At 42.5% G+C, this 15765-nt stretch overlaps 1 protein-coding gene across 1 annotated transcript; it reads left to right on the plus strand.

The window, feature by feature from the left end:
• The first annotated feature begins 39 nt into the window (after window positions 1-39).
• On the plus strand, window positions 40-8439 carry LOC103374139 (protein FAM122A). Its single transcript, XM_008304175.1, has 9 exons — window positions 40-1049; window positions 1857-1941; window positions 3551-3607; window positions 4220-4266; window positions 4353-4410; window positions 5727-5791; window positions 5876-5931; window positions 6059-6143; window positions 7050-8439. Exons 1-9 carry the CDS (start codon window positions 949-951, stop codon window positions 7171-7173), a joined length of 678 nt encoding a protein of 225 aa, XP_008302397.1. The 5' UTR covers window positions 40-948; the 3' UTR covers window positions 7174-8439.
• Window positions 8440-15765: the final 7326 nt, after the last annotated feature.

Genomic DNA, 15765 nt, shown 5'->3' on the forward strand with positions numbered 1-15765 from the left:
GGACATTGGTCCACACTGATGAGCAGAGTCTGGTGTAAACATGTAAACATGTAAACATGTAAACATCAGGGAGCGGAGGTTTGTTTGATGCTAACAGCTGTTGGAAACGTGTTTTTATGTTTTGTTATTCCTTGTATGAATTTAATAAACTCAACTCTTGTTGTTTATGATTTTGTGTCGTTTTAACGGTCACGACTCGGTCCCGGTTCCCTCCTGCAGGCCGCCGTGACTCTCTCTCCGCCGCCGCTCCCGCAGTTCCGTCCGCGGCCGGCCGGCGGCGCTGTTTCCGCGGCTGCTCAACTACCTCTATTTGCTGAAGGACTATGTTGTAAAAATCTTTCAAACTGTTTCTTTGCACCGTTTCTCGGGCTCTCCGGGGCTCCGCTCGGTGGTTTCGGGGCCCGTGTGAGCGCCGGTCCCCGCCTACGGCCGGCCCGGCCCGGGTTGGACCGTCTCCGGCGGCTGCTTTAGCGGTTTTCTGATGTCTGGAGGTTTTACTGCAAACCAAGTTAGCTCAACAGCTAATCCGAAAAGTCACGTCAGCTGCGCGGACTCGGAATTAAAAGTTCTCCGGTGGAGTCGGAGCGGCCGGCGGAGCGTCACACATCCGGCGTTAGCAAACTTTGTCCCGCTGTGTTAGCGCGCTGTTTTAACTCGGTTTAACGCGGTCGTTAGTTTGCGGGCAGACCGCCGTAAGTGAAGCGTAGCTGCGGGTGCTACATGACGGACCGGCCCGCAGACACACTCGGATAAGGTGTTTGTCGGAGGGAGATGCGGTAGAGAGCGGGCAGCTTCGCTGTTCAGCCCGCTGACTCGGCGGCTCCGGGTTTGGGGCCAGTGAGGCCTGCGGGTCAGGCTTCCACCGGGCTCGAGTAGAGCGCGACGCCGCCGTCGGCAGGTCGAAGGCCGGCAGTTGGCGCCGTCACCGCCGGGCCTGCGCACCGAGGTATGGAACGGATGGAAGTGGACCAGTGCGCAGGCGCAGCTGGCGGGGCAGGAGGCGGGGCTCTCCGCAGGTCGAACAGCGCCCCCATGATCACCAGTGTCAGGTCAGTGGTACTGCAGCGACACGAGCACAGAGCCCCGTTCAAAAAACGACAGAATTAAAAGTGTAGCTCATTTTTAGACGCAGACATTTAACCTGAGACGATTAAGAATTGTTTTCTGAATGTCTTAAATCTTTTTAAATTCGGTGTCACACCCAGCAGCATGTAAATAAAATGCAGTCTTTGTTTATATCTGTTTGCCCTTTCTTCCAACTAGTCTCATAATAAGTCAAACTTACTTAAGAAGCACTTTGAAAAGAGCCAAAGTCTAAATAAAGTCCTATAAAAGTAGTGCATAAAAGAAAAATTGCAAATCTTGTTTTTCTACAATTTAGAGCCAACCAGAGTCATGAACAACACCGAACCCCATTCAGATAACCCCAAACCGCACTCATTCAGTTTAACAGCATTTAAAGATATTTTCTGAATACATCACTTATTCCTTAGTTTGTGTTGACACTGGGCAGAGCTTAAAAAATAAATCTCTCTTTTAAACGTGTTTGCCCTGGTTTTTTCTAACATCTTTTGCTGCTTTGTTTGTTTAAAGGCTACAGTCATTTGATTTCATGGACATGTTCAATCCACTTTCTGATCCCTTTTGGAGGATGTTGTTGAACTTCAGACATGTTCCAGTTTTAATTTTATAACTCTGCAGCAACAAAAACCCTGTTCATCCCCAGTATATGAAAATGTAATGTTTAATTATCCAGTGATGTCATATAAATGTCTGATATTTGCATGCAGGTAAAGACATGAAGTCCTTTATGTTTCTGTTTTGAACGAGTCGGTGAATGTGATTGTGTTTCTCAGCGACGGGATGACCGTCTTCAGTCCCGTGTCTTCGGCTCGGTACCGACGAAGCAGCGTCTCCATCAACCCCAGCTGCCCTTCGCAGGTGAGAAACTGCAGCTCTCAGGTGGGAAAAACCACCTTTAATACGCACAGAACATCTGATCTGGATCAGTTCTGCTTTAAAGCTGCGTCACACCCAAACCTACACGTCGTTGTCTGACAAACTCTGGAGGGAACCGATTCACAGTCAGACCTTGAAAGCTCATGAATTGACCAGCGGTGAGCTCGTAATCAAATGTTTCACACAGTTCTGAGTGTTGTTTGTATCCTCCAACGATTTAGGGAACATCAGTAAACTGTGGCTTCTACCTGTCAAAGTGACAAGTTTAGGGAACAACAACAGACCGTAGTGTCGCATGTGACGTGTTCAGGGAACGTCTGTAAATTATAGAATCAACTCATGCTTGTGAGGCATTTAGGGAACATCTGTGAATTGTTGTATCCACTGATTCCTGTGAGTGTTAAAGGAACATTGGTGAATCGTAGCATGTCAGGCGTTTAGGGAACATCTGTAAACTGTAGCGTTTACTGAATCGTGTGACGCGTTTAGGGGACATTTGTGAATCGTAGCTTGAAAGTGATGCTTGTGAGGGGTTTAGGGAACACGGGTGAATTGCTGCGTCAATCAAGGCATGTGAGGCATTTTGGGAACACTGTTGAATTGTAGCTTCTACCAACGTTGGCAGGTGTTTAGGGAACATCCGTGTATTGTTGTCAGAAGCATGTGAGGCATTCAGGGAACTTTGGTGAGTCGCAGCTTCTACTGAAGAATGTGCAGCGTTTAGGGAACACTGTTTAATAACAGCTTCTGCCAGTTCAGGTGAGGAGTTTAAAGAGCATCGGTAAACTAGAATCTATCTGTGCACATGTGGCTTTTAGGAAACTTTGGTGTTACAGAAGCACATGAGGCATTTTGGGAACATCGGTAAATTGTGGGATCTATTGATGCTTGTGAGGGGTTTAGGGTACATCTGTGAATTGTTGTATCAATGGAAGCATGTGAGGTGTTTGGGGAACATCGGTGAATTGTGGCATCTACCAATGTATGTGATGAGTTTATAGAGCGTCAGTAAATTGTAGAATCTATCTATGCACGCGAAACATTTTGGGAACATCACTGACTTGTAGCTTGTACTTACGCACATGTGGTGTTTAGGGAACATCTGACGTAAGGGACGGGTTTATGGATCTTGGTGAATTGTAGAGCCTACTGATGCATGTGAGGTGTTCAGGGAACATCGGTGGTCAAACTCACTGCTCTGGCTTTTTCAAATCAGATAGAAATCTTCTAAATTTACAGTATTTTAGTTTAAATTTACACTAAAGGAAAGAACAAAAGGCCGTAACGTTGGAGGAACCTCCTCATCTGTGACAAACTCAGACTTTTCAAGCTTCTTTTAGCTTCACAAATGTTCAGTATGAACAGGAGGAACGATAACAGCAAGAAAAACATGTTTCTGAAAACCTGAAAAAACTTTGATTTAGTCCTTTAAAGCATCAGACATTCGGTTTCCTCTGAACGTGTCGTCACGTCCAAAAGAAGTTTAGTTCAGCGGATGAAACCAGAGAGTCATCAGCGTTTCTGCAGAACACTTCTGCCTCTTTTAGCTCCTGTTGTTTACTGAATGCTGTTCATCCTTTTGTGTCGTCAGCTCGTCCCTTTATCTCCGTTCTCTCTGACCGGAGATCGACTCGACCAGAAGAGACAGGTGAGGATCGTCAGTCTTTATCCTCTCTTGAATGTTGTGTTTTTTTTCTTTTTTTCTGACGCAGAAACAAAAAAACCACCATAACAAAGATCATTATTGTTTGTCTGCGCTGTGAGCTGCACTGTTACGTTGTTTATTTTCTTTTTCTAATCAATCATCAGCGGGTTCCTGTTTGACAAAACTGTAAACATCTAAACATGTTCTCAAAGCTGAAGTACCTTAAAACTGCACCGTGTCTCACAGCCAGCAGGGGGCGACTCCTCCGACTGACGAAAGAAGTATGATGTCTATGAGAGAATGTTCCAACTTCTCGCTCGATTTGTTAAATCAGTAAATATTCTTGCGAAGAGTTTATCAACTCAATCTCTAGTTTCAAGCGTCCTTCCATTAACAATCGTGTTCGTTTAGTAAATTATGGTCCCGTTTAGAGGATAATAGACGATGAAGCAGACTTAGAAAATAGGTTTGAATCTCAATTTAAATGGAAGACGTTTGTTAGGATTCAAAAACAAACAACCACTGACGGAGTTCAGTGGAACAGCTGTGTGGCTTCATGATGTTGCTGTTGTGAGGAAACCATGGAGGCTAAAGCTGCCGTTTGCATTGATGCAGGAGGAGAACATGGAGATGGCGCTCAGAGGGAGTCTGCAGAGACTCAGGTGAGGAACATTACAGCAAACGTACAGCTGTTCAGCGTTTAGTCCAGCTGCTGTTAACCGTTCCTCTGTCGCTTTCTGTCTCCCAGTCCTTCCAGTCTGATCCCAGTCCCTCCAGTCGGTCAGTGGCACGACCATCCATCAGTGGTGAGCATCTAAACGCCGGCTCTGTGTGGTTCTCCAGACCGCCGAGGCTCATGGGTATCGTAGTGTTCAGAGCAGTTAGAGACAGACGGAGATTCTTCAACATTTTTTAACATCCTGCGAGAATCAAGACACTAAAACTGACGGATGTGGTCTCACTGTGTCATTGGGATGTTGATCTGGATTATGGTCTGAATCCAGATCGGACTGTTCAGATTAAATCCAGGCGACAGGATTTAGACTTTGGCCGGATCTAGATAAGACTTGTAATACTAGATCAACATTAGACTGAATCCAGATCAGGTGGGAAGATCAAAGGATTTAGACTGAATCGAGATCAAAGTCGGTTCAAGTGAGTCCAGATTTTAGAGTTGGACCAGATTAGAGGGTTTATTCTGGATCCCGGACTAGATTTACTTTAAACCCACTGGCTATTGTATGAAACTCTGATATCGAATCAGTCTGGATCCAGATTAGTTTTCAGACTGATCTAAACCAGACTAGACTAAATCCAGATTAGATTATTAATCCAGAGTCCAGATTAGAATATTGAGACTGCATGTAGATCAATCCAGTTGTCTACACTGAATCCAGATTAGAGGCTTCATACTGAATCCTGATCTTTAAACCTACTGGATTTAGTCTGAAACTCTGATTTGAATTTGCTCTGAATCCAGATTAGGTTTCAGACTATCTAAACCAGACTCTTTTGACTATGTCTACATTAGAGAATTTGTGCAGAACCTGGATCAGAAGATTTAGAATGAATCCATATTAGAAGCTTTATATCAGATTGTAATCTGGGTTCGCTCTTAAACCACTGGATTTAGTCGGATTTATTTGTCCAGATCATAGATCTTTCAGACTTTGTAAACCAGACTCTTCGGACTGAATCCAGATTAGACTGTTCTGTCTGAATCCAGATCAGGTTTCAGCTTGATCTAAACTCTTCTAAAGTCTAAATCAACATAAGAAGGTTGGCGTGAATCAAGATTCAGATTCGTTTTGAAAAAGCTCTTAACATCAGATTCAGATCAGAGACTTTACACTAAAGCGTGATGAAGGTTTTGGTGTAAATCCAGATCATAGGGTTTGGACTGAATCTAGATCAAAATTCACTCTAAACTCAGAATTTAGTCTGAATTCATGATTTGGATTCAGTCTAAATCCAGATTAGGTTTTAGACTATTTAAACCAGGTTCTGTAGAATAAATCTAGATTAGAGGATTCATACTGACTCCAGATCAGAGGGTTTAGACTGAATAATCCAGAAAACTGTTCAGACTGACTCTTTTTTTTTGTCGTTGTTTCTTCTTCAGTGGTTTCCGTCTCAGGACAGCGGCGTCACTCCCAACTCGTCTCCGAGTCCCACCAGGAGGTTCAGGTTTATAGAAACGCTTTCATTCCGTATTTACTGGAAGCTTCAATCTGCTGCTTCGTGCTGACGTTTGTGTTGTTTGTCCGACAGACCTGCAGTCAGCGCCACCGTGAGATGGCCGGCGTTAACGCCGCTGAAGAGGAAAGGTAATCCACACTTTGAGTTTACATTAAAACCTGCAGTAGCGTCTTGAGCCTGTTGGGGGCAGTAGAGACAAACTGTGAACACAGATTATTTTACTTTGATATAAATGTGTTGTGCTCTGTTTTTCAGGAGGGGTGGAGTCTGACGGACCCCCGAAGAAGCTATTTGTTGCCGGGGTAACAGACCCCGCCCTCCGCAGCAGCTACACAGTCAGGTAAGAATCACCTGTCATGTCAACTACAGCCGTATGAAACGCACCAAACCCCATGAAAAAATGATGATTTATTCATAATTAATTCTTAAAAAAAACATGGTTGAAATCTGTGAAAATGACGGCAAGTATCTGTAAAATGATATTTGTAGTTAATTTAAATACAGTTAAACTGTTTATACGGTCGCACAGTGTAAAAGAACAAATTAGTATTTTGTAAAAATCCAGATTTTTGATGTGGACATTATGTGTGTTTCATTCTTTTTATTGTTTTGTTGTTGTTTTTTTAAAAGCACTCAACATGTATATTAATACTTTGGTTATTTTACACAATATTACTGGTAATTATTTTATTTTTATTTTTTTTAAAAACAAACGATGATCTCTGCCTCAGTGTCTCCCAGTAAAAAAAATCATAATAATCATAATAATTCCTTGAATTCATAACATGAATTAAAAGTCGAACTCAGAAGGTAGTTTCAGTTTTAAACTGTTTGTATTTAATGTGTGTTTTTGTTTATTTAAGGGTGTTAATATCAAATAAAACATGAAAACTTGTCATCTTTTCCCATCTCGACCTCCTTCTTAGTGTATCTCAGTAAATAATAATAATTATTAATAATAATAATAATAATAATAATACATCTGCTTAATTAAATTATTTAAAACCCAGACTACAAAGGTAGTTTAGCTTCAAACAGGTTGTATTTAATTTATTTTACTAATACAAATAAAAGATGAAAACTTCTTCTACCTGCTTCTCCTCCACTGTCTCCCAGTAGATAATAGTGATAACTGATTAATTATAATACCTAATTAGTAAATCTAATTATAAGTCAGATTAACCTGATATTTATTACAGATGTGTTCATGTACAACATGTGCTCTGATCATGTGACTCCCCTCCAGCGTCTCCCAGGCGGCGGCCGACTCCCCCCCAGCAGGAGGCGCCAGCCCTCAGTCCGGCCGTCTGTCCCTGTCTCCGCCCCCGTCCTTCACCCCCTTCACCTCCCACCAGCACCCGGGACACTGAGGCCCGACCCGCCGGCCACCAGCAGCATTTCCTGTTTCTGCTCCAATCCCCTGCCAGCGTCACTGTAAGTCCCGCCTCCTAGCCGCCGCCTCACCCGACAGACAGACGGTCGGAGGTTCACTTTGCTCCGTTTGGATAGTTTTTATTTTTTGCAATAAATAAAAAAGCTCCAGAAGTATATTTTTTTCCGGAAGTTTCTGATCTGGAGAAGAAGATTCGTCATCAGCATCGCGATCGGACGTGAAGCTGGACTCCGAGAGAGGGGGATTGTGGGTAACTGTAGGTAAACCTGAACAAGCTGATTTTGGTTAATTACAGAGAAGAACGAGTCGGAAACCTGGAACCGGCTCGTTTTACTTCTCAGACGAATTACAATCTCAATTCTGAAATGTTCGGAGGTTCTGACGAGGTTTCGGGTTGTTACCGAGACGATGAGATGTTTTGGGATCCAAGCAGAACTTCAGCAGGACTCTGTTGGTTCCGCATCACCGATGGAAGGAATCCTCGGCTTTAAGTTCGGCTGATGGATCTGCGGAGGAGAACCTGGACTCCAGACGGTTTATCATTCCCAAACGCGCAGAAGAACCTGAAAACGTCGTCGTCCAGACCCGCGGTCACACGAAGCTCTTTGGTTTCTCTTTCAGGTGTTTTTTCAGCCAAACGTGAAATTCTGCCGCTGAACAAAGTTTCCCTCGTCAAAGACGTGTTCGTTTCAGCGCCGCCTCGACCCAGTCTCTGGTCGAAGGTCCGCTGACGTGGATGTTTTCACCGTAGCAGGACAGAAGTGTGAAGCAGCAGCAGCTCGTCTGAGTGTGAATAGTGTATCTATATGTGAATACCTTCCTCCGCCTGCAGGGTGCAAATGTACATATTGAATCTTCCTCCTCTGAGGTGCATTTATACTTCTTTTTTTTTTCTCGCCGACCGTCTTCGGCCTGTTTTTACTCGTTCTCCAGAAACATGAAGATCAGTAGGTCTGGTTGGTTGAGGACAGTTTAAACACGGTACCAATCCCCAGAAAACAGAACTTCATGAGTCCTTCTGCGGTTTTCTGACACCAGGATCAGCGTCTCTGGACTCTGATTTCAGGGTCGATGGTAAATCCGACTATCATTCGATTATTAGCCATCGAGGAAACCGATGACCGATACTTTGGCACTGATTTAAATTTGCAGTCGAATTGCAGAATTTTGAACAACACAAACTCCGACACTTTGCTGAAATGTCGTTTACAGGTTACACAGATTTAATAAAAAGTGAACTTTTCCTTATTTATCCTTCGTCAGAGCCAAAGTGGCTCATTTTTAAATTCATTTATATTATCGGAAAGCTGGTTTTTAAAAACACACAATCAGAAAAATCGGTTTATTTTTAACCCTGATTAGAAGAAAAGCTGTTCTGAGCTGAAGCAGACTTTGAAACATCAGTTTACTTGATGGGATTTTGCACATATCTGCCGCGTTACAAACTGATAACGTGTCGGCCATGTTGTCCACCTCCAGGTGGTCCCGGTTCTATTTCAATGGCTTTATTTTGAAAGCAAAAGAGCCTCTGACGGAGCACGATTAGGTCTGTAGTGAACCAAAGAGAATCTGGGTGGACGGAAGTCGTAGCAACGCTTCAACCAGTCGGTTGTTTTCTGCTGAAATGAGAACAAACTGGGAGCAAAGCAGCTGCACCTGTTCATGGGATTGACGAGACGGTTACTTAAAATGACGAAAACGTCTCCAGAACGCCTCAAAATGATTCCAAATCTGTTCAGAATCACTTCAGAGAATCACAAATGATCCAAAATGCACTGAAACGTATTCGCAATGTGTCAGAAATGGTTCAAAATGAATCAAAACTGTATTTAACCCAAGAAATTTAACCAAGAATCACAGGTTAAGATGAACGTGACGACTCTACCTACAGCCTGAATGAATCCTAAATCCACATGAAAAGCTCCTGTTCGCAGCGTATTGAGTCTAAATGTAACCTGGTTGGTTTGAGTTTCCTTTATTCACAGGATTTCTGTCAAGGCCTCAAAATTCATTCGAAATCACTTAAAATACGTTCAAAATAACCTGAAACGTGTCCAAAAAAAGACTCACAAATTGTCCAAACGGCCCTAAAATGTGTTCAGAGTGACTCAGAAATCAGTTTGAGGACCTGGAGAAGATGTTTGGAGACTGAAAACGTTCTGAATTTTCAACCAATCAAACGGTTAAAAACAAAGTGAGCGTTCATCAGCATTAAAGCTGGTGTTCCCGGTTCATTAAATCCCTGTAACCTGGTTGTTTATGGGAGCAGAGCAGCCGCACGTATTCATCTGATTTCTAAAAACATACATCAACTCATGAGTCGACTCCCAGTAAACCTCCAGTTACAACAAGCGGGTTGAACCCGTCCAAAGTTGGAAGAACTCGACCAAACCAGCCGGACACCACAGACCTAATGCTACCGGAGTGAAGCGTCGGTGCACCTGTAGAGGCTCGCTGCTAAATGTTAGGTTTGTTCTTCAAACGTATTTCTCCAATAAGCTGCAGCTCACCCACCCGGATTTCGACGTTTTGCCTTGATAGAAGTTGTGAGCACAAAGCCGATTTCGTCGGCCGAGGGTCGGACGGTTGCAGTCCTGCTTCCAGCTTTTGCACTTTCACCACATTGTACAGTTTTGTACTTTCACCCATCGTTGTGCCTGAACATTCAAACATCCGATCTGAGGTTTCACCAACATCTGACCTTCGCCTGTGAGATGTGTTTGTACATAGAGTCTCTATAAGCTGTTTCCATTGAAGTGTCTTTATTCTCCCGCTGAAGAGGGAATCGGAGAGTTCGAGTCGCTGCTTCGACTCTGCCGAGTTCATAGCGAAACACTTTCTTTGCACAGTTAGACCACGTTGATCGTTCTGTTACATGATCGTGTCCTCGACGTGTAGGAGTTACGTTTTGATGCTTTTTCTTTTCTCTTTTGCTTTATTTCTTGAGTGTTACCGTCTGAGAATCTGTCCCGCTTCAGAGTTTTAGTCAGGAGTGAAAACTCAGCTTTAAAACATCCAGCAGCAGCAGCACAGGAAGTGGAGTCAGGAGTCAGAACTCACGTCTACATATGAATTAATATGTTCGAGCTGAGCTGAAAATCACAAACTGAGGTTACTGTTTACAATCTCCAGTATTTTACAAACTCGTCAGCAGCTGACTGAAGACGCCGCTTGACTCGGCACCACCGTCTGCTCTGCTACATGTGCTGCAGACGCACCATTTCTGAACCAGCACCTTTTACTGGATCATATTCTGTCATAAAACAAAGCTGTCGTATACGCTCGCACCGATACGTGTGCGACAGGCTGATATGAAAACACAGAAAACACTCACGGTCGGAAATTTTCAGATAATGTTGCTGATGCCAAAACTTTACCGAAAAAACGTCACGACGCCGTACTTACAGAATCTATTTTTATTGAACAAAAGAAGCCAAAGTTGCTGAAACGAGAATCTGTTTTGCTTCCACAACTCGAAAGAAAACATCCAACATACGCGTCCGTTTGTTTTGTTTTGTTTATTGGACATTTATGCAAATGAGTATATTTTTTATCAAGGTAATGCCTCATTTGCATAAGTAAACATACAATTTCAAAAAGCTTTTAACAGGAAAAACGATTTCTCTGTAAATAATTTCCTGTTTTCTGTTAGTTGAAATTGTTTCCATTAAAGGTCGACTCGACTTCAGCAGCACCGACAGACGGAAACATTTTTTTTAAAGGTTTGTTTCATTTGTTCCCAAAAACGTGGAGAAAATAGTTCCGTTTTTTTCTGGCTGCTGACGGAATTTTCTAGTTTATGAAGTGATAAAAACAAAGATCCAACTCTTGATACGTGGTGAAAATGATTTTCATGTTGAAATTATGAGTCTGAGTGGACATTTAGGTTCTTAAGTTGGTGCTTGATGTTACGCACGTGTTGTTCGTTAACGAAAAAGTAGGTTCAAACAGGTTACTTGATATCAGATTTACCTTTTCAAAGTTTAATGGTTAAACTTTGCAGAAGTTTTATATCCACAAAGAGGACGAAGTGGCTTAATTAGTCAAAATCAGCTACTTTAAGTCCTGACATACCTAAAATTCTGTCCGTTCTTTAATCGTGTAAAGCAAAGCGTCATCGGCAAACGTATCGTATCAGCTCGTGTTTCGACAAACTGTCTTTTCAAATCAGCACCAGAACATTATTTGAGTTTTTGTACAGAAATGGTCTGAAGAAGCTAAAAGCTAAACCTCCCGTTGCAGGTTTTGAGGTTCTTAGCAGCTGACGGACTCTGAACCGTGACGTTCCTCGGAGGTAACAACAAGCTGCCAAACTCATGTCGCTGTACAGACACAAACTGTAGCTTTAAGACGTGTTATTTTGAACTTTGCACATCCAACACCCGTTCTGTCGGCGTCCACGTATGAAGAGACAAACAGTTTTCATGTAGCCGGATCCAAATGTGACGAGAACGTTGTAGTTTCTGCCTCGAAGGACGTTTTCAAGCCAAAAATTCTTCTACGCCTGCAGCGGATCGTTAGAAGGAGAGTGTTCTTTAAATGTTCTTTAGAATTTTCGAATCGGTGCAAGTCGGGTTCGGGATCGGAGAGTCCGGTTCTCCCAGCTGCTCCCAAAACATCGGCTAACGTTACCGACAAGTTCTAAAGACTTCACAAAGAAAATGCTTCAATCAAATCCCCAAAGTTTTTAGAATATTTAAAGTTCCTAAAATGTTCCCATGTAGTTAAAATGACATTTTTATTTCATCGTTCAGACGATGTTGTCAGGTAGGTTCTATGATAACAAAGAAACAACGTTCTCAAACCAGTATTCATAAAATGTTTTCCGGATGTCACCGAGGCCTCAAGATGATTTTGAGAAAACGTTTGTGTAAGTTAACAACGGTGGAACATTCTGCCTGCAGTGTTCTGGGGATGTTCTTCTTTAAAACATTCTCACAATGTTCCATGATAACAAAGGAAGAACGTTCTCAAACCAACGATTTGTTATCAAGGCCTCAGATGACAGAACGTTCTTTGCAGGATGTTCCTGTGCTGCCATATATTAACAGAGGTGGAACATTCTGGCTGTGATGTTTTGGGGATGTTCTGTAAAACCCGAAATCTATAAAACGTTCCCACAATGTTCCATAATAACAAAAGAAAAAAATGTTCTCAGTGCAACATTCACTTTTGAGAATGTAAGGTCGTAACGGTGTAACATTTTTAGAACGTCTTTAGTTATCCTGCCTTTACGAGAGCATTCTGGGAACTAAAAGAAAACCTTATAGTGAAAGCATTGGTAGCAGAACTTTGTCTGAATGTTTTTGGAACCAAACGGTTCCTGCCGGGACTAGAACCTCTGACAGCACTCAGAAGTCTTTAGAACTCCAGTCACACTGTGTTGTTTCAGTTTTTATCTTCTGGCTCCAACTTTCCTCCTGAAGCGTCAGAGACTGAAGCGTTCCGTTGGACGTTCCTACTGTGAGTTTATTACAAACTTTTTTTTATCTTCTTCCGCCTGGTGACGAGCTCACCGCCTACGTTCTGTTTGTCCTCATGTAGCGAGAAACCGGTTTTATCAGTATTAAAGCCACGTTTCACTCTGGCAGAACGCTGAGATTTCACCATTCGAGAAGCAACAGCTGCTTCAGATTCGGCCGTTTGTCCCGTCGGCCGCTGATCGGAGAACCGTTCTGGGGTTCTAATCACATGTTCTGTTTGTTTCTAGCCATTAATGTGTTGTATTTGTTTACTGAGACAAATAAGCATCACAAATCAGATCGATGAAAACGATCAGGTATCGAGGTATGTTGTGGTCCTTCTGGTTCCGACCACTGTTCCAACTCGCAGGGAGCGTTGCCACATTAGCTAACATTATGTACAAGTTCTAGTAATGTCTAGAACTACATTGGTTCTGGACGTTTCAGTCTAATGTTCAAGGAACGTTTTGAGGATATTTATCTTTTCAAATGTTCCCGTGAGGTAAACGCAAACTAAGACAGAACAGCAGGTGATTAAACGTTCTTGTAATGTGATATATTAACAAAGATGGAACGCTTGGCATGAAGCATTCTCTGGATGTTTGGAGGAAACACATTCAGTTCGTCCCACAGTGTTCCATAAACACAAAGGAAGAGTGTTCTCAATGCAAGATACAGCTTTAAGAACGTTGAGGCCAACTGGACGAACATTTTTAGAACATTTTTGGAAAACAATATCCTGCCTTTAGGAAGAGCTAAAAACTAACTTCTAGCTGACAACATTGCTAGAAAATTCTCAGAATGTTCCAAAAATGTTCCTGTGAGGTTAAAAAACAGAACTAAGACGGAACGTTTTGACATTCATGGTAACTCGGGAGGAACGTTCTCAAAGCAACGTTCAGAAACATTTTCCAGATGTTACCGAGGCCTCAGATGACAGAACGTTCTTTGTAAAAACGTTCCAGTGACATTTTAACAAACATTCAGCCTGATGTTCTCCTATAGAACCTTGTTACATGAATCAGTGTTTGGGAAACTTTCTAAGAACGTTGCGGCATAACAGTCCAACAGTGCTGTCACCCAACACTTGGACAACATCTTTACAGAACATTATCTGCATGATCTTCCCTGTTAGGTTCTTGAAGATGTCCTAACTTCGCTTCTTCAAGAACCTAAAAGACATCCTGCTTCATACGAGGTGTTTATTTGTCTCCATCGACTGAATTAATGCATTAATAGTGGAGAAGATTCCAACCACACATCTAAAGTAGAGAACTAGAAATATTCTTATTCATGAGAACAAATCTTAAACCGAGGTCTGAATTTTATCCGTTTCCACAACTTTCAGCTGCGTCTTCAGCTTTAATGGCACCAGACTCCGGTGCTTCAGAGTTTACGCCCACGTCTGGGTTTCACGCGGCGCATTCGCACGAGATACTCGCAGCGTTTTACTTAAATTTTACTTGACATTATTTATAATCGAGAAGCAGCCGCTGTAATTCCCGAGCAGGAAAAACGCAAAAAACATTTGCAAAAATTGAATGAAAATGACCCCGAATCGTGAACTAATATCATCACCGGACGTCTGTGTTTGCTGAAACATGTTCAGTAATCTGAAACTTTAGCTTTAGAAACTACAGACGTTGCAGATTCCCGCAGTAACAAAATCATGAATTCAAAGAGGTCCACAAGTAAAACTAATCCTGTGCAAAATGGGTCTAAACCAGGGATCTCCAAATCTGGTCCTCATGAGCTCCTGTCCTGCAGGTCTTAGACGTTTCCAACACACCTGAGTCACATGAATGGATCATTAACACACTTGTGTAGAACTTGACAACAAGCTGCTGGAGATCCATTCATGTGAGTCAGGTGTGTTGCAGCACGGAAACGTCCAAAACCTGCAGGACAGGAGCTCACGAGGACCGGATTTGGAGATCCCTGGTCTAAACGAAGGTGGATTAGGGTCCGTTAATCAGCTGACTGAAGCTCCACCTGCATGAAGATCAGGAGAAGCGGTTGAAAGTTCTGGGAACGTGTAAGAACCGGACCTTGGGTTCATCAAACTGCTATTTCTAGTGTTTTTATTGTGTTTTCTAACAATCAGAATAACCCGATTTCAAAATGTACGATATTTCAGAGTTTGCTTTTGTAAACTTTTTACAAACAAACTGGATAAAATATTCACTTTAAACAGCTGCGCTAAACGGTTTTAGCTTTCTGACTTTAACCAAATATCACTGAACAATCGAAGGCAATCTCAACAAACTAGTGATTGTTCTGCGATGCCAAAAAGCACTTTAAATTTAGGGTGCGAGCCACCCTTTTTGTATTCTCCCCAAAAGCTCGAACGCGTCGCCGGAACTCCACAGTCTATTCCATTTTGGTGAAAAACGACGGCGATCTACCAGAGTGAGACTCGACTTTAAAAAGGGCTGCTAGGGTTTTATCGGAGGCGACAAAGGGAACCAGAAGCACATCTGTAGAAGCGTTCACTCGACTATTTTCACACTGTAAATAAGTTCCTTCTCTACGCAAGACAAACGAGATGATGTATTTTTATGCAACTGAAAAATCTAAATCTATATTCAAGTGTTCATTCCCTCGTGACGATCGCATGGCTGTACAAAAAAGACGCAGAATGACTTTTTAGTTTTTAGTGGAAACTCCTCATGTACACTCTATAAATATATATTGTATATGAAAACTATCAATAAAACAAAGTTGTACCTTCATACCAGAAGCTGTGTTGTTTTTCACGAGCAGTTTGTTCACAAAGGTTCGGGTTCGTTTGACATTTCATCTCCAAGCAAACTGTTGCTTCATGTTAGCTTCGATGCTATTAAACAACTCGATGTGCAACAGGAAGGAACAGTTTTCAGTTTTATTCGGCCTATTATACGGTGTTTAAAACTATGCCGATGGTGTTTAAAGGCCGAGTCGGTTTTCTGCTTTTATTCTCATCCACAAGTCTCTCCTGAATAATAACTGATGTGTTTTGTTTAGCTGTAGTTTCCCACCTGGCCGACATGCTGCTTCATCACTAAACGCTGACGTTTAGTTCGAGTCCTGCTCACTCTGGAGCACCAAATGTGGATTAATCCGCCGCT

Source organism: Stegastes partitus, unplaced genomic scaffold, assembly GCF_000690725.1.
Source record: "Stegastes partitus isolate 25-593 unplaced genomic scaffold, Stegastes_partitus-1.0.2 Scaffold2153, whole genome shotgun sequence".
Taxonomy (NCBI): Eukaryota; Metazoa; Chordata; class Actinopteri; family Pomacentridae; genus Stegastes; species Stegastes partitus.